Genomic DNA, 19,024 nt, shown 5'->3' with positions numbered 1-19,024 from the left:
CATTTCTCAAGATAATGGAGGTTAACCTGACTACGTGAGGCCTTCGTTTGGCAGTTTTCAGAAAAACAGAGGTCTATAATCTATATATCAAGAGATTCAGGAAGATGAGACTGTTGTTTGAGATTAAAGGGAAAAAGGTTGGACCCTAAATAAAATTCTCCCTAAAAGACAAAAAATGGTCAAGGACGTCAGACATTGTGTGTCTCACGCCTGCAATTCAACCATTGTGGGTCCCACCCACGTTGGTACACATCAAGCAACACCTAACCATTTCTTAAATCAAAGAAAAGAAAAAACACTACCCATTTCTTTTCTCACATTTATTCAAGAGGTTTTGTTTGGTAACCACAATACTTATATAAGCTTAAATTGGCCCATGATCTGGATGACCCACTTTGACAAAGTTGGCTTACAAACCATAGGATTAAATTATACCGTAAAAAGATACAGTTTCATATAACAGTCCAATGCCTTGGGAGCCATTAGCTCATCCAAACCTTGTTTAACCTGTGCCCATAACACCATTCTCCTTTATGTGCAAGAAAAGTCTCAATATAATAAGATGAGTGAAAGGTGGTTGCTTTTGCTCTTATTTTAATCATGGAATAAAAAACAGTGTGATGTAAGAGAAAATCAATACTTTAGTATGCACATCTTTTTAAGCAATTTGTCTATTCATAATTAATAACAACCCCCTCCCCCCTCTCCATCTTCCATGGTTGGGCATACACCGTCCACACTACCAAGTTTGAATGGTTATGAAGCTGATGGTTTATCAATACTTCTGCACACAGACAGATCACACCTGCGCAATGATATGAAAGAAATTCCACTACCTTTTAAGTCAAAACTAAATGCAAGGGGTATTACCTCTCTCTACCTCATCCATGTGCACACTGGACAAGCATAGATGCATATACACCCTGACCTAGGACAAGTTCAGTTGAAGAAAAAAAAATCGAAGTCTACCCTTTATTACTTTTATTTCTGATCAATATTGTATTTTATGTACATGACAAACTATACATAGTGCAGGATCATGCACACAAACGGATGAATGGTTACAGGTGATTCCAATAAAACACAGGGTATCTGATTAAATACCTCATCAACTGGAGAGTTTGTCCATTCACCCTAAGTAGACCTGCACTCAGAAATTTAACACTAGAAAAATTAACCACTTGCGGATTAACAGGTTTAGTTTGCATAGAAATATAGAAAGAGAACTGTAAAGAAAATCCTTGATTTTTATTTTAAGAAAGCTTATTTGTTTACATTACCAAGACATTGGTTTCTTTATTTCTGATCTAGCAACCTTAGTAGCAAGCCCATGGATAACACACATCGAGAAACCAGAGGTTCTCAGCTTAATAGTTGAGGAAAACATGCACTTGAGGACTAGAGAATCCAGAAGAGGAAACTATGTAGCCAACACGATATTTATGCCATCAGTCAAAAGCAGAATAACATCCAATAAATGTTTGCATAAAATCAATGACAAAAGTGAACGAATTATCAGGTGCCAACGGCCTCAAAGAAACAAAAACTTCAGCTTCTACAGGGTTTTAAGATGTTCGTCACACCAAGGATCTGGATGACAGGAGACCTATTACTGGCTAGTGGCTACTTCATTTTCTTAGACAGAAATTTATTACCATGAGACAATAAAAGCAAAAAGAGGTAGATCATCGCAGATGTGCAAAGATGGATTGATTTTATTTTTTAAACACTTGGAAATTGTTTCTTCACTTTACTGAAAGAAGTTAGTGACTTGATGCAATGATGAGAGCATGGCCGTGGTCTTGCGAATCCAGTCTTTCACAGTCCAACCATCAATGAAGATTTTTGTCCTTGATATTTATAACAAAATAGTAAGTGAATTCTAAGGTAACCGAGAGACGAGTTGCTCACAAATTCATTGAATACTGAATAAAGGCAAAATCTTCTCCAGGACAAGCTGTATGTCACAGTGAAATGTAGAAGATACAGTTGATTAATAAGTCATATTAGTACTTAAGGGATGACTCCAGTTCTTGCAAGTATGTTCATGTTCTATTTAGGAATCTTATATACGTGAAGCTTTAGCTAGGAAATTAAGAGGACTTCAACATATCTGACAGCACTTCGCCTAGCTAACATTATAAAAAAGAGAAAAATAACATCCTTTGCATTTCTAGGACAAACTTGATGGTGAGGAGCAGTGTCTGATCAACAGCATCAGAGGAATCACTGCTTAGGCACGAATTTGTGCTGATACATGGAATTTTTATTCAGCCAGATATATGTTATGTTTCATAGATGGTGCATGATGATCTACACACCATGTCCCTGGATTGAAGATATCAATATTTCCATCTCCAATATCATGTTCATGCCAATACCAAGATCTAACTATGCTACCAATGAAGGCTGTTACTAGGATGACTCTTATGACAAGTTAGTCCTACAAAGCTTGTCAGAAGGGTGTGATTGGGAGCACAATTCATGCACTTATTTGAAGTGGGAAATGGAACTGTCGTTCCATCCAATCCCGTTATTTTCTTCAAAAAGAGGTAAGAATGGCAGTGGACTGGGGGAAAACGAGGCCCCACCCTGCCTCACCCCGTTTGGACCGGGGATGGAGGACATGAAACAAGAATGGAGGTTAAAATCAAAACCCGTGAGGGGATGTGAAATGAAATGGGGATCTTCGAAACACGAGCTTAGATTCACAAGGGCAAGTGTCAAGAATGACACTAAAGCATAACCCTTAAAAAGGGTATAACTGGAAACGAAATAAAAATAAAAATGTATTCTTTATTGATATGAAAAACCAATTGCTTAAGAAGCATTGGAATAAAATACAAGAAGGGATGCACCCCTTTATATACACAGCTGAAAGAGGACTCGATAGAGCTGTTGGACACAGTCCAACGGCTCTATTTAGAGCTGTTGGAATGTGTCAGTCCAACAGCTCTATTGCTAGTCAAGTCTGGACAGGACTTGACTAGCAACCGTCATTCTAGTTCAAACTGAACTAGATGACATAAAGACAAAAAATAAAAATAAAGGAAAAAAATTACAGAAAAGAAAGAAATAAAAATTGTATTTATATATATAATAATAATATAATATTATTATATATATATATACAATTTTACATTTTAACACTCCCCCTCAAACTTACGGTACAATGAGCGAAAGTTTGTCTAAGAGAAAGTGAAATCGGGGAGCAACGAGAGGCTTTGTAAAAAAGTCTGCTAACTGATATTCTGAAGTGACATATGACAGATCAATTATCCCGTGTTGATATTCCTCTCTGACGTAGTGACAATCCATTTCGATGTGTTTGGTGCATTCGTGGAATGTTCTGTTACTGACAATGTAGATCGCACTTTTGTTGTCACAACACATTTGTGAAGCCTTTGTTGCTTCAGCTCCCATATCAGCAAGCAGTCGTCGGAGCCAAACTACTTCCATGGTCGTGGTTGTCATGGCTCTGTATTCAGCTTCGGTGGATGAGAGAGATACCTTCTGCTGCTTTTTACACCTCCAAGAGATCAATGATTCCACTAAAAAGACACAAAAGCCAGTGGTTGAGTGTCTATTATTGGGATCACCTCTCCAATCAGCATCAGTATATGCAATTAAATCAAGAGGAGGAGGAAGATAAGAAAAGTCCTCGTGAAAGACAGGACTTGATGTATCTGATAATACGCATGACTGCTCTCATATGAACATAAGTAGGAGCATGTTGAAATTGACTTGCTGTGTGAACAGCATGTGCTATATCTGGTCTGGTAATGGATAGATAGGAAAGTGCCCCGACAAGCTCTGTAAGGAATAGGGTCTGCAAGAAGTTCTTCATCATCAATCTTCATTTTAACATTAACAACTTCTGGAGTGTCAACTTTCTTATCATCAGTAATACCAGACCTGAAAACAATATCAAAAGCAAATTTAGTCTGAGATAATAAATATCCTCTAGGAGAATAAGCAACTTCAATGCCTAAAAAATATCTCAACAAGCCCAAATCAGTCATTTCAAAATGAGATTTAAGAAGTGTTTTGATTGTTTCAACTTCCTGTTTATCGCTTTCGGTGATGATCATATCATCCACATAGAGAAGAAGCACAATGATCCCTGCATCAGCTTTCTTAATAAACAAAGCAGTGTCGGTTAAGCAGAATTGAAAACCAATATCAATCATAACACGACTAAACCTATCATACCAAGCTTTTGGTGCTTGTTTAAGCCCATAAAGAGCTTTTTCTAAGCGAAGGACTTTACCCTTATGAATACTTAGACCAGGAGGGGGTTCCATGTATACTTCTTCAACTAGCTTTTCATTTAAAAAAGCATTTTTGACATCCATTTGAAAAATAGACCATTTTTTTATAGAAGCTAAGGCAATTAAGGTTCAGACAGTTGTCATACGAGCCACCGGAGCAAAGGTTTGTTCATAATCAATCCCATATTCTTGGGCATAACCTTTGACTACTAAACGGGCTTTATATCTTTCAAGAGTACCATCACTCTTGGTTTTAATTTTATAAACTCATCGACATCCTATAGTTTTCTTCCCTAGAGGAAGATCTTGAATATTCCATGTAGAAGCCTTTTCAAGTGCATCTAATTAAGCTTTCATGGCTTCTATCCATTTGATATCATTTTTTGCTTGAAAATATGTGGATGGTTCTTCATATGAGTGAATTAATGCAATAATTGCCCTATATGTGGGTGAGAAAGACTCGTATGATACAAACTTTCCTGGAGGCCTCGAGACTCGGGATGATTGTCTAGTTGGAATGTTAGAATATTTTTCAAGTGCACATGGAGGATTAGACTCTTGTCGCCTGGAATATTGAATACTAGTATCTCTATGAACTTCTTCATTTTCAACATTAAGATCAATAATTCTTTGATCATCATCAAAGTTACAGTCAAGGTCATATTCATCAGATGTTGATGTTAGATCTAGCAAAAAAGAGTACTCAGTGACGTCTTTTAATTTTCTAAAATCAAAGAAGCTCTCCTTTTCAAGAAATGAAACATTTCTAGACACATATAGTTTATTATTTTTGAAATCAAAACATTTATAACCTTTTTGGTTTTTAGCATATCCTAAAAAAGCACAGGGAATCGCACGAGGGGAAAGTTTATCATTTTTGTCAGTAAATATGAAACATTTGCACCCAAATATTCTTAGTCTAGAGTAGTCCGGAGAAATGTTCATAAGTTTTTCAATGGGAGTGATATTTTGTAACGAAGAAGATGGCATCCTATTAATGAGATAGGTGGCAGTTAAGGCAGCTTCTGCCCAAAAGTCTTTCGGGACTTGATTTGCTATTAATAAAGTCCTAGTGGTTTCTATAATATGACGATGTTTTCGTTCTGCCAGTCCATTTTGTTGAGGTGTATAAGGACAAGATCTTTGATGTGTGATGCCATGCAATTTAAGATAATTTTGAAAATCTGTGGATAAAAACTCTCCCCCTGAATCTGTGCGAAAAATAGTAATATCATTTTGAAACTTGTTTTTAACCATATTATGAAAAGTTTGAAAGTATGAAAATACTTCAGATTTATGTTTGAGAAAGTACATCCACGTATATCGGGAGAAATCATCGACAAAAATAACATAGTAAACAAATCCTCTTTTAGAAATTACTGGTGCAGGACCCCAAACATCCGAGTGTATTAATTCAAGTGGTCTTGAAGAGAAAAAGGTTCTGTTCTGAAATGGTAATCTTTTTATTTTGTCGAGAATACAATCTTTACAATCAAATGATTTAGAGTTACAAAATTTTCCTAGATTTGGAAAATGTTGGATTTTGGCTATATCTGGGAGACCAAGTCTCTTATGCCACAATTCCAACTCTATTTTTTGAATATTATAACAAAAAGCTTTCTTCGGCATTTCCAAAAAATCCATGTAATAGAGTCCTCCTTCTCTATGGCCTTCCCCAATCAGCTTGCCTGACTGGCGATCCTGTACCCAACAACCATGAGAAGAAAAAGAAATATTACACCCATAATCAGAAATTTGAGATACAAATAAAAGATTTAAATTTAATTTGGGAACATGTCTAATTTCTGGAATAGAAAATTTCTTTGTTTTATAAATTTTTTCAAAATTTCCTATTCCTTCTATTTCAAGAGAAGTCCCATCAGCAGTAAAGACCTTTGACACACTTGTTTTATTTTTAACACATTTGGATAGACTTTGATTATTTGGGGTCATATGAAAAGATGCACCAGAGTCAAGGAGCCAAGAAATTTTACCTAGATCAGAAAAAGATGAGGCTGCTGCGCCGGTTGATGCTTCAGATGAGAAAGAGGCACCTTTGATGAGAGGCTGAAGAATCTTCATTAGTTGGACAAGGGAAATTGGTGCATCCTGATCTTTAGGCTCTGATCTAGCAATTGCAGCTCTTTTTTCTCTCAGCTCCTTAAGTTTGGGACATTGTGGCCTGTAGTGTCCCGGTTCATGACAGTGATGACAAATAATTTTCTTCTTATCATAGTCACCATTTTGTCGGTTAAAGTGAGGAGGCATATATGATCGAACATGATTCCCTGGTCTAGACACGGCTAAAACGGAATCATCTTCAATTTTTAAAGAACCTTTCCGGAGACGATTTTCTTCCATTGTTAACTCTTCAATAGTTTCAACAATAGAAGGAATTTTTCCCCGGTGAAGTAGGGCCGATTTAGTGGTTTCAAATTCCGGCCTTAATCCAGTGATAAACTGGTAAAAATGTTCAGCATCGAGTTGTTTCTGACGTAACTCGATGTCTTCGGCACAATGCCACTTTGGTTCTAAAAGGGAAAGTTCTTCCCAAAGTTCGGACAACCCATTGTAATATTCACGAATAGTTTTGTATCCTTGTGTCATCATTCGAACTTTTTCTTGGAGGTTGCACACGTGTGCAATATCTTTAAGGGAATACATATTTTTAAGGTATTCCCATGCCTTATCGGCATGACCAAATTTGGCAAGACTTGAGCATTTTTTAATGTCAACGCTATTGATAAGCCATGACATTATCTTCGCATGAGATATTCTCTATTCTTTCCATTTCTTCTCGTATGAGGCAATAGGCTTGATTTTCTCTTCTTCCGATAGAGGGACCTCCTTATCTCCCTCCTTTTTAGTAAGAGATAGCTTAGGTTCTGAATTGGAACCATCCACAATCCCCCATAGGCCTTTTCCCCATATATGGTGCTTCATGATTAAAGCCCATGTTACATAGTTCGTATCGCTTAGTTTCATAGGCATGATGGTGACTTTATCATTGTCATCCATCGATTACAAGGAGAGAAAGAATAGGGATAGAAGAGAAACAAGAAGGAAAATGAAAAAGAAAGAAGAAAAAAACAATACAACAAGATGTGAAATCTTCCCCAATGAAGTGATAAAACACTTCTCTTCAAGTGGCGAACACTTTTGCAAACAGGCTCGGAAACCAAGGCAGCTTTTCCTCAAGATTTAGTACTTCTGTGGCTCTGATACCATGAAATGAAATGGGGATCTTTGAAACACGAGCTTAGATTCACAAAGGCAAGTGTCAAGAATGACACTAAAGCATAACCCTTAAAAAGGGTATAACTGGAAACAAAATAAAAATAAAAATGTATTCTTTATTGATATGAAAAACCAATTGCTTAAGAAGCATTGAAATAAAATACAAGAGGGGCTGCACCCCTTTATATACACAGCTGAAAGAGGACTCAATAGAGTTGTTGGACACAGTCCAACAGCTCTATTTAGAGCTGTTGGAATGTGTCAGTCCAACAACTCTATTGCTAGTCAAGTCTGGACAGGACTTGACTAGCAACCGTCGTTCTAGTTCAAACTGAACTAGATGACATAAAGACAAAAAATAAAAATAAAGGAAAAAAATTACAGAAAAGAAAGAAATGAAAATTGTATTTATATATATATAATAATATAATATTATTATTATATATATATATGTACAGTTTTACATTTTAACAAGATGGACTTACACTTTCCACGCCCCGTCTTGACCCGCCCCATCCCCGATCCCCGTTAGTAAAATGTTAAAATACTCTTTAAAGATGACAGGGGACCGAAGGGAAATGGGGCCCCGCCCCGCCTTGCCCCATTTGGACCAGGGATGGAGGGTGGAATTTTAAAACAGGGCGGGGGTGGAGACCTTGTCCCCCGCCACCGTCCCGCCCCGGTCCACTGCCACCCCTAAAAAGAGGATGATTATAGGCTTCTTACTGAGACTACCCATTACCGCTAGACAGGTGGTAATGAGAATTCCTATGAAAGTGATGATGTGCGAATCCTAAAAGTTTCATCCTTTCTCCTAATTTTCTTATTTTTTAAACACTTATTTACCTTCTGCTTCCCCATTCAAGAAGTTACCACATGCACCCTAAATTGAATGAGCTATTCCTGAAGATCAATTGTAATATCAACAAGAAGGTCTTATGGGATCACATACATAGCTCCCTTCAACCCTTGCAAAATGGGAGGTGTATTCAGATTTATGCCTAGACTTGCCTACCAAGAGAGTAGGATTCAAGAAAATAGTACAGAAGTTGTGAATGGAACCAACCAATTGCCGAGTCTTCCATCTTTCCAGGAAATGGGTCAGAATCTACGGTAATCTCCGTGAGCACAAAAGGACAGGAGGGATTGATGCTAGCCACACAATATGAATTGAGAATCTAAGATGAAGTTTACAAAGCGGAAAAGAAATTGAAGGAAACATTCTGAATTAGGTTCACAAAAATGTCTAAGATTGTGAAACATACAAAATGGGATAAAAGAACACAGTTTCTTTGTTCAACCAAATGTAGCAAAAACAATTTATTGAAGTTTCGAGTATTAGATACGCTAAACACATCAAGCAAACATTCAGGATTTCCTTCCTTGGTAAAAATTCCCAGAAGTTTGTTGCTTATTCATGCAAGGTTACACTCAGTTGCTTTAGGAATTTGATGGGAACACTTGAATGCAATGACAGATTGGAAAATTTTATAGTCTTTTTCTGATATAGGATGACCAAGATGTTAGTCATTGCCTATGTATGTCTGAGAGTCGAGTATTATGTACATCCTGATATCAAGGGTTGGAGATGTTGGAAATCAAAGGAAATAAGAGCAAGAGGGGTTAGGGTTAGAGGAAACTCAACAAAAGAGGGAGAACAAGTTAAATTGTTCAATATCGAGAAAGAGGAACATTACACACTAAAAGGGGTTGATCCCCTTGAGTACATCAAAAGGAAAAGGCTGAAAAGACTAGTATACCCCCTTCTTAATAGGGTATGTACATAATAGTCAAATAAGGTTATTTTACACTACTCTATCCTATACTATATTACATAGTCTTTCAATACTCCCCTTCAAATTTGGAAGGATGCAAAGGAATCATTCCAAAGTTTGAAAAAAACAAACTAAAATGCAAAGGAGAAAGACTTTTTGTAAACACATCTGCAATTTGATTCTTTGAGCTGACATGTTCCAAAGCTATAATCCCATCTTCGTAAGCCCTTCTTGTATAACGACAATCTATTTCAATGTGCTTAGTGAGCTCATGAAACTCTGGATTCTTTGCAATATGAATAGCACTTGTATTGTCACAATATAGCTGAGTTTTCTTTTCACATGGAATTCTCAATTCCTTTAGTAGCCATCGAATCTAAATAATCTCAGCCACAACTTGTGCCACTGCTCTGTATTCAACTTCTGCAGTGGACAGGGCAACCCTTTGTTGCTTCTTGGTCTTCCATGAGATTAGGGAGCTTCCAAGAAAAACACAAAACCTTGTGGCGAAAAGTCGATCTCTAGTAGAGCCTCCAAAATCAGCATCACAAAAAACTCTCAAATAGAGTCTCTAACATACATGATGATCTTGAGTACAGCTGCCAAGTGAACTGATCTGGGAGTACTCATAAATTGACTCACTACATGAATTGCATAAGTTAAATCTGGTCAAGATATAGTCAAATATATAAGGTTCCTAACTAACTGTTTGTATACTACATGATCCTCTAACTTGACACCATTAGCTGCCCCCATCTTCAAGTTTGCCTCTATGGGAAAATTTACTTGTTTTGCATCATCTTCCAATTTTGCTTTTACCACCAAATCTTTAGCATACTTATGTTGGGACAAGTACAATCCCCTTAAAGAGTAGGTTATCTCAAGTCCAAAAAAGTACTTCAGCCGTCTCAAATCTTTCATCTCTAACATATTGGCTAGCTTCTTATTGGTCTCTTCAATCTTCTTTATGTCATTTTCAGTGAGAATCATATCATCTACATAAAGAAGTAATATACATTTTCCAAAAGCTAAGGAAGACACAAATAAAGCAGGATCATGATGACTTTGCTCAAAACCAAGTGAGCTCATTGTTGAACTAAACTTCTCAAACCAAGCTTGAGGTGCTTGTTTGAGACCATATAGAGCTCTGTGAAGCCTACATACTCTGCCTTCTGGATCCGAGTATCCTTGTGGTAATGCCATATATACTTCTTGTAAATCCCCATTCAAAAATGTATTCTTGACATCTAATTGTCAAAGATTCCATTGTTGTATGGCTGCTACTGCTAGGAACGTACGAATTATGGATATATGAGACACAAGAGCAAAAGTTTTTGCAAAGTCAATACCAAAACGCTGACTGTACTCCTTAGCTACCAATTTGACTTTATACCTTTTCACTGACTTATCTGCCTTTGTCTTTACCTTGTACACCCATTTGCTGCTAATAATATTTTTCTTTGGAGGAGGTTTTACTAATTCCCATGCCTGCATTTTTTCAAGTGCATTCATTTCATCAACCATGGCTCTTTGTCACTCTTCCTTTAGTGCTGCTTATGCATAGGATTCAGACTCAACATAGAAATAAATTAAAGCTAAGAAAACATGATAGATGAGGTGCAAAGGACTCATAGGACACTGAACGAGATGGAAGTACAAAGGGTTTAGAACTTTTACGTACCTAGCCAGAAGAAGACGTAGAAGGTAACTCTAAGTTTTGTTGTTGTTTTCTTCGATCAGCTATAGCAGGAATGAGATCAAGATTGGCCTCTTGATCTAAAAATGAAATTTCAATCAAGTCTTCTTGAGTAGGTCTAACCAAACCTATCTCCTCTAGCTAGAACTTGCTCCCCTTGACTCTCCATTCTCTCTCTCTCTCATCTTCCCTTTATTCGAAAGGAACCAAAAAGGACAAGTCAACCTCATTTTCTGTCTTTTCTCCATACTGACTAAAGTATAACACATTCTCTTGGAAAAAAAAACATGTCTGGATACCCACACTTTCTTTCCAATCGGATCATAGCACTTGTATCATTTTTCACCCTCAGAAAAACCAAGAAAACAATATTTGACAGCTTTAGGACTGTATTTGTCAACTAGCATAACAAAACATACACAATCAAACACCTTCAACATATCATAGTTTGAAATCTTTTAATACAGTTTTTGAAAGGGAGATATGCCTTTAAGTATTCCAGAAGGCATACGATTTATCTGATAAATGCTCCGTTGAACTGCATCAGCCCAAAATCCTTTAGGTACTTCTCCACCAAACATAAGAGCTTTTGTTGTTTCCAAGATATGCTTGTTTTTTCCCTCTGCTATACAATTTTGCTCAGGAGTGTAAGGATAGGATTTTTGGTGAACCACACTTTTCTTTTGTAGAAATCTTACAAACACATAGCTAATGTATTCACCACCAGAGTCAGTAAACAAAGTTTTAATCTTAGCTGCAAATTGATTTTCAACTATGGTACAAAAGTTTTTAAAAATTTCAAAAAGATCACTTTTATTTTTCATAAAATATATCCAAGTAAACATTGTACGGTCATCTATGAAAGTCACAAAATAGGATGATCCTCCTTTTGACACAACAGGAGAAGGACCCCATATATCAAAATGTATCAAATCAAAAGGACTCTCTAATTCCCTATCATTAGATTTGAATGACAGAGCATGACTCTTGGCCAATCTACAAATCACACATCTTTAACATGATTTGAGACAACTAGCTTGAATTTTCTAAAATATCACGAGGATACTAAACTTTGCAACCTAGAGCTGGAAATATGCCCCAGTCTTTGGTGTCACAAAATAGAATCATCCAAAACTGAAGCTCCATATCCAGATCTAACTTCCTTATGCTCTCTCATATCAATCCAGTCCAGGTAGTGCAGATCTCCTTTCCTATGGCCAATCCCAATATTCTTCCCTGACAACTGATCCTTCACAACACAACCAACAAAGGAGAAAATAACATCATAGTTAAGTTTGGTAATTTGACATACAAAGATAAGATTCATGGCAAGAGATGAAACCAGATAAACTTGAGAAAGATTAAATTTACTACCAGGAAAAGAGTCACAAAGTAATTGAACATACTTTGGAGACAGACATAGAAGAACCATCTGCAGTGCGAAAAATGTCACATAAGGGACGACAGTTAGCTAAGATTGACTCATGAGGTGTCATATGGCATGAGGCCCCAAAGTCTATTAACCAACCAGATGAAGGACCAAAGATACCTGAGAAAGCAGTACCAGAGGAAGAGACAAGAGTAGTGGAGAAAGAAGGACCAACGACTAACTGAGCAAGAAGCTGCAATTGTCGAATCTGATGATGAATCTCCTGTTGAACCTGCTATAGTCTCTAAAGTTACCCACTACCCATCATTTCATAATCAATCGAAACATAACCACCTGATTGCTCGTCCTTGGTCATTACACCCTCACTCTCAGTAGACGTTGCATATGCACTAGCTTTCTTTTTCTTGAGAATGGAACAATAATTTTTCATATGACCAAAACCCTTACAATAGTGACACTGAACAAAGCTAATCTCACCTCTTCGTCCAAATTTCATCACCCCTCTTCCTCCAGTTCTTTCACCTCCTCTTCCACCCATTCTGCCACCCATCTGCTTGGATACAACCATGACATTATCCCCAGCAAAAAAAGATCCAAGAGACCTTATCTTAGTCTCTTTCGCAATCAATTGAGCAATGACTTGGGTCACAGATAGTAAGTGAGAACGATGCAAGATGACACTCCTTGTCCCATCAAATTTTGGTCTAAGAGTCATGAGAAACTCAATGACCCAGTCTGTCTCCCTGGGATGATCAGTTTTACATGAAGTGCAAGACACGCATTTTGTACACTTCTCACATTTCTTCTGTCCTTCCATCAGTGCAAGAGCATCCTAGATCCTCTGCATATCAAAATACAACAACTACGCCTTCATCCCAAAACAATTGGGGTCGGCGATATGAACCAAAAAAGAAAATCATTCTGGGTCTTCCACATAAATCCTTCTCCTCCAATCATTTCTATCCAATGCCATGTCCTCGGTGAGGTTCAAAGCATTCATATCCTTTCCTATCATCTCCATCCTCTGCATATCAAAATAAAATTCTAAAATTGACTTGCTTCCTTGGCACATACTTCTCAACTCTTGAGTGAGTTGAGAATGTCATGCCCAGTTCTCTTGCCTATACACTTGTTTGAGATAAATAAGTTTTTTTGGCCTCATGAAATTTCAAAATGTTCATGGCAATTCTCGGTTCCATGGACCCAAGAATCTAAGCCTTGACTCTTGCATTGTTCATGACCCATTCCTCTATAGACTTGTCAAAACCCTCATCAAAACCCTTATCAGAAACTTTAGGTTTTGTTTTTGAACCATCCAAATAGCCTCTCAATCCTTTTCCAACAACCACCGTTTCCAAAAAATCAGCTCAATATGCATAGTTTGTCCCATTTAACTTGACTGAGATAATTTGAATCCCTTCTCCATGATACTACCCACAATGGGTATCACCAAAAAAATAAAAAGAGATTAAGCTTACCAAAATCCAACAAGAAGCATTTCAAGAGTCAAGTGTAAGGCACAAATGAGAAATGCAAAATGCTTTTTATACTTATGAAATATCGAATCCACACAAGGCACAACCCAAACACATCAACCAAGAGCAGTCAACACTTCAAAAATGTTGAAAAAGGCTTACCACAAGCTGTGTATGCCCCAACCTTTGTTCAAAACCTCTCCAAAACTTCAAAACAATTGACCCAACCTCTTTTTCTAAGCTTCTATGTGAAAAGCGACCTAATTAGAGTTGATTTGAGCTTCAAAACTGAGCCAGGTTCAATGCTTTCCTCAAATCTGGACCGAAACTTCCAAGAAATATAGAAAATCTTGGAAAAATCACAAAAAATCCAAAACAAATCCAAATCCAATAGGGTTTGATTTGTAGAACTCCTAAAATCAAACCCTAGCAAGTGGCGAAACCAAACTAACCAAAACTGGTCTAAACAGACCAGTCGTTCCTCCAAGGATGACGTTAGTTGACGTCAGACTGTACTGACCTCTCCTCCTCCTCGATTCAAAGCCTCTCCTCCCCTACGCATTCTAGCTCTGATACCATGTTAGAAATCAAAGGAAATAAGAGAAAGAGGGGTTAGGGTTAGAGGAGACTCAACAAAAGAGAGAGAGAGAGAGAGCAAGTTAAATTGTTCAATATCGAGAAAGAGGAACATTACACACTAAAAAGGGTCGACCCCCTTGAGTACATCAAAAAGAAAAAGCTGAAAAGGCTAGTATACCCCATTCTTGATAGGGTATGTGTTAGAAAGTGACTTGGAATACATTGGGTTCAATAATGAACCCATACTTATGCACGTGGAGTGCAAATATACTCATTAAAGGGAAACAACATAAGCACATAATGTGCTAACACATAAAACCCATAAAAAGGGAAAAATATGACATAAAGTCATAAGTTGCATATCATTGAAGAATAATGGAGAAGGGGTAAAAACCCCATTACAATGGAGCATAAGCTCCCTCAAGAATACAAAATACAAAGGGGAAATCCCCTATTTATAAGCATGAAAAGGGACCACCTTGGGGGCTCCCAAAGGGGACGTTGGAGAGCCCCCAACGGTCACATTTGTGACCGTTGGGGGCTCCCAACGTCACTTTTGGGAGGCCCCCAATGTGGTACGAAATCCAAAAATATAAAAACAAAAAATAAAAATAAAACAAAAATTACAATGCATATTCCAATTGGAATATGCGTAAAATGCTAATTTACAAGAATACCCTTGAGGGTATTTTAGGAAGATAAAATATATATATTTATATATATATAAATAGAGATATGTATACATATATATATATATATGTATAAGTATCTTTATATATATATATATATAAATATATATATGTACATTTAAGGATCAACATATTTTAACAGTATGTACATAATAGTCAAATAAGGTTATTTTACAGTACTCTGTCCTATACTATATTACATAGACTTTAAATAGGAGATTCTTCAGAAAACCTCCGGTTTTCTCTAAAACCTTCTAATGGTGGCTTTTCATGTTATCCAAGAACTAATTTCTCTCTGTGTGGAGGTGGATGTCTTGGTTGTTGGAAGATCGAGAAAGGATTATTGCAGTAGCATAAGAGATGCACAGGATACAGAATGGATTTATTCTCAAAGAAGCAACTACAAGTAACTCTCTGAACAAGAATAGAAATTGCTTAATGCACAAGTTCAAAAATAAAGCATCAGTAGATAATTAGATATAGAAAATGTTTGTATTTATGCAGAACACCTCAAGTGTTTTTCTATTCATGAGCTTATGCACAAAACAGATATATTTAGCATTCAGTAAATGATTTGGGGCATGAAATAGGTGAAATCTTGCCACATTGAAGAGAAACAAATTGATTAAAAGTTTAAAACATGCTTGCAATAAATTGCTAACACAAGCAATATTTCTTAGTGGGTACTAGACAAACTAAATACAAAGCACAATAAAACTTACCAAAAGAATGTCTTCATCTGTGCCAAAGGACTTACGAGCTTGTTCTAGGCATTCTATGGAGACTCTTTCATATTTCCTATCGAAAGATGGTTTCAAGTTTAAATCATTAAAGATAAGGTATATCTTAGTCTAAAAAGATTGATCCTGTACTAATAGCAACAAAAATGACTCAACCTTAAAAGAAACAGATAAAAGCATACTCTGCAACTTCATAAATCAAGAAATACAAAGATTTATACAACAGGCATTTTGAACTTCATCTAAATTCATGCCATTGGTAGCATCAATATCCATAAATGTATCTATCATAAATGCAAAAAAAAATCACATGATGAAAAGCACATGGAAGCACAACGTCACGAGTTGTACTGGTATATTACTACAACAAAGAAATATCAAACACATTTTAAAGCTTATGAAGAAAACCCATTATGCTAGAGCCTGTTCATGTCTGCCTTTTGGCTCATTTTGATGATGTATCTGACCAGTGAATGTGAACCGAAGGATCAGCTTGGACTGTATGAGGCATATGTTGATTACAGAAAACCTGCACTAAGTCTAAGAAAGCTATATCATATCCCAACTCAAATCCAACAAGTATAGGTGCATGGAGGAAGAGGAATTAAAAAAATTGGTCTGGCAATGATCAATACTACTACAGCTTGTAAGGTGCTGCTTGAAAGGACGACACAGAAAAAGAAATTCCAAATCGACTGAACTCTAGACGACCGAATCAGGTGGACCAAACAAAGTGGGCAATGCCACAAGTGAGGCACGATTTCATCAACTATGGCATAATCTCCAAACTGCTGCATGAACATGAAGACATAAAAACCTGCTGCTCCAATACCAAATGGAAAATGATGAGAGGCTATATGTCACAAGGACATGCCCAAGAGGACATGGGAAACACCATTTTGTGCAGTTCGCCATTAAGAATAGTATGTGAAAGGACATGAAACTGTTAAAATATGATTGTACATATATTTAGATCACAACACACACACACACACACACACACATATATATATATATATATATATATATATATGTCTATGTGTCTATCTACATGTATAAATATATATATATATATATATATTTATATATTTCCTTTGTAATACCCACTAGGGGTAAAATAGTCTTTTTACCTCCATTCACGCCATGTACATTTTTCCCTATTTCTTTTTCCTTTTTCTTTTTCTTTTTACCTTGGAAAAGCCCCCTTAAGGGACGTTGGAAGGGCTCCAACGTCCCTTAGGAGCCTCTCCAAGGGTTCTCTTTTGTGCCTATAAATAAAGGGGTTCTTCCCCATTGTAAGCATGCTTCTTTGAAGCCCTCTTGAGTGGAATATATTTTTTCACTTCATTTTGTGTGTTTTTACCACCTTTGTGGTGTGTTGTATTTTTGCCCATTAGTGGCTACTCGTGTATGTGTGTGTTTTGCTCTTGGAGATATCGCTTCTCTCATTTAGCACTTCATTACATGGTATCAAAGCAAGGTTAAGGAAGCTTCATCGGGATCTCACTTGACAAGTAATTTCTATCCTCTCTCTTGCCTTTAAACCCTTTTTTTTAATATGGCCAACAAGGATGCAAAAATCGATCTCGCATTCAAATTGAATGGGACCAATTACCGAATGTGGGCATCATCCGCTACGGAGAATAACCTCAAAGGTAAAAAACTTTGGGGGTATGTGTGTGTGACCATTCCGGAACCTCAATTGAAATTAACTAAGTTTGAAGGCGATGAGGAAAAAGCTTTGAATGAAGAAGAAAAAGAGAAGGTTATTCTTGACTTCTCTTCAAAAATGGAGGATTGGAAAAGTGAACATGCTAAAATTCTAGCATGGTTCATGAATAATGTGGATTTAAAGATTTGTGCAAATCTTGCAAAATTTAAGAAGGCCAATGAAGCTTGGTTCTTTATGAAAGGAATGTACACGCAAAGAGATTTTGCTAGGCATTTCTTTTTACAAATGTGAGAGAAACCAAGCAAGGTGATATGAGTATTAGGGACTATTATAGTGCCCTATCTTCTTTGTGGGATGAACTTGTTCTCCTTGAACCTCCATGGGAAGGTAGTGATATTGTCATGAGGCAAGAGCAAATGGAGAAAGAAAGATTCTTTCAATTCATTCATGGGCTTCGTCCCGAATTTGAGCAACTTAGAGGATCCCTACTTCATAGGGCTTCTACTCCTCTAAGTGATATTTTGGCCGACTTATGTCAAGAAGAAACACGTTTGGCCTTGAAAAGAGATGTTGATGAAGTTCATGCCGTATCTAGACCCGGCAATAATGTTAGGTCATATAAACCACCCCATTTTTTGGAGAATAATGGTGGTGGAGGAAGAAAGATTATATGTCATAATTGTAATGAACCGGGTCATATTCACCCGGATTGTCCTAAATTCAAAAGGAAGGTTGCTTCCGTTGGTGAAATTCCTCCAAATACAAATGAAGATCCAAAGAAGGATGGAGACATAAAGGAGTCCATTGTGCATCTTACCGAAACTCTTCAACAATTCATAAAGATGAACTCCTCTACATCATCTTCTTTGCCTTCTACTTCCGGTGCCGCCATTTCCTCTTTTCCGGGTATGACTTCTTGGATCCTTGACTCGGGTGCCTCCTTTCATATGACTCCAAATGCATCGCTTTTATTAAAACCAAGTATAAACAAATTTAAATCATTTGTTTCAACCACCGATGGAACATCCTTGGATGTTGAAGGCATTGGAAACCTTGAGAAAACTTTTGACCAAAACAAAGAATTTTTTGTTCCTAAAATCTGAATTATTCCAAAACTTAATTTAAATCTTTTTTCTATTTCTCAAATTACCGATTTTGAATGTAATGTCTCTTTTTCACCAACCCATTGCTATGTGCAGGATCTCCGGTCCGGGAAGCGGATTGGGCAAGGCCATAGAAGAAGGGATCTTTACTATATGAATTTTTTGTCTTTGCCATCTAAATCATTTTGTAATCATATTTAATATAAAGATATTGAGACTTGGAATAAGAGGCTTGGACATCCTAGTATTTTCAAGTTGTATCTTCTCCCTTTTTTGGAAAAACTTTGCAATACAAATACATTTACATGCAATGATTGTATTCTTGGAAAGATTCATTCGCTTCCGTATTCGCATAGTAATTTTGTGTCAAAAAGATCTTTTGAATTTGTGCATTTCG

The 19,024-nt window shown here is 36.8% G+C and overlaps 1 protein-coding gene across 5 annotated transcripts in view; it reads right to left on the bottom strand.

The window, feature by feature from the left end:
* Positions 1-946: 946 nt before the first annotated feature.
* Positions 947-19,024, bottom strand: part of LOC149839933 (guanylyl cyclase 1-like) — a 46,908-nt gene continuing 28,830 nt past the window's right edge. For 3 of the 5 annotated variants that reach the window (XM_090002914.1, XM_090002915.1, XM_090002916.1), the window contains 2 exons: positions 15,835-15,910; positions 1,158-1,420 (listed from right to left, as the gene is read on the bottom strand). In XM_090002914.1, coding sequence (XP_089859040.1) covers positions 1,277-1,420; positions 15,835-15,910 — 220 coding nt within the window. In that variant the 3' untranslated portion in view covers positions 1,158-1,276. The other 2 variants (XM_090002917.1, XM_090002918.1) reach the window with 1 other exon arrangement.

This window comes from Nuphar pumila, chromosome 4, assembly GCF_984573655.1.
Source record: "Nuphar pumila chromosome 4, dmNupPumi1.hap1.1, whole genome shotgun sequence".
NCBI lineage: Eukaryota > Viridiplantae > Streptophyta > Magnoliopsida > Nymphaeales > Nymphaeaceae > Nuphar > Nuphar pumila.
The sequence above is the reverse complement of the archived record's forward strand: the minus strand, read 5'-3'. Positions and strand labels throughout refer to the sequence as shown.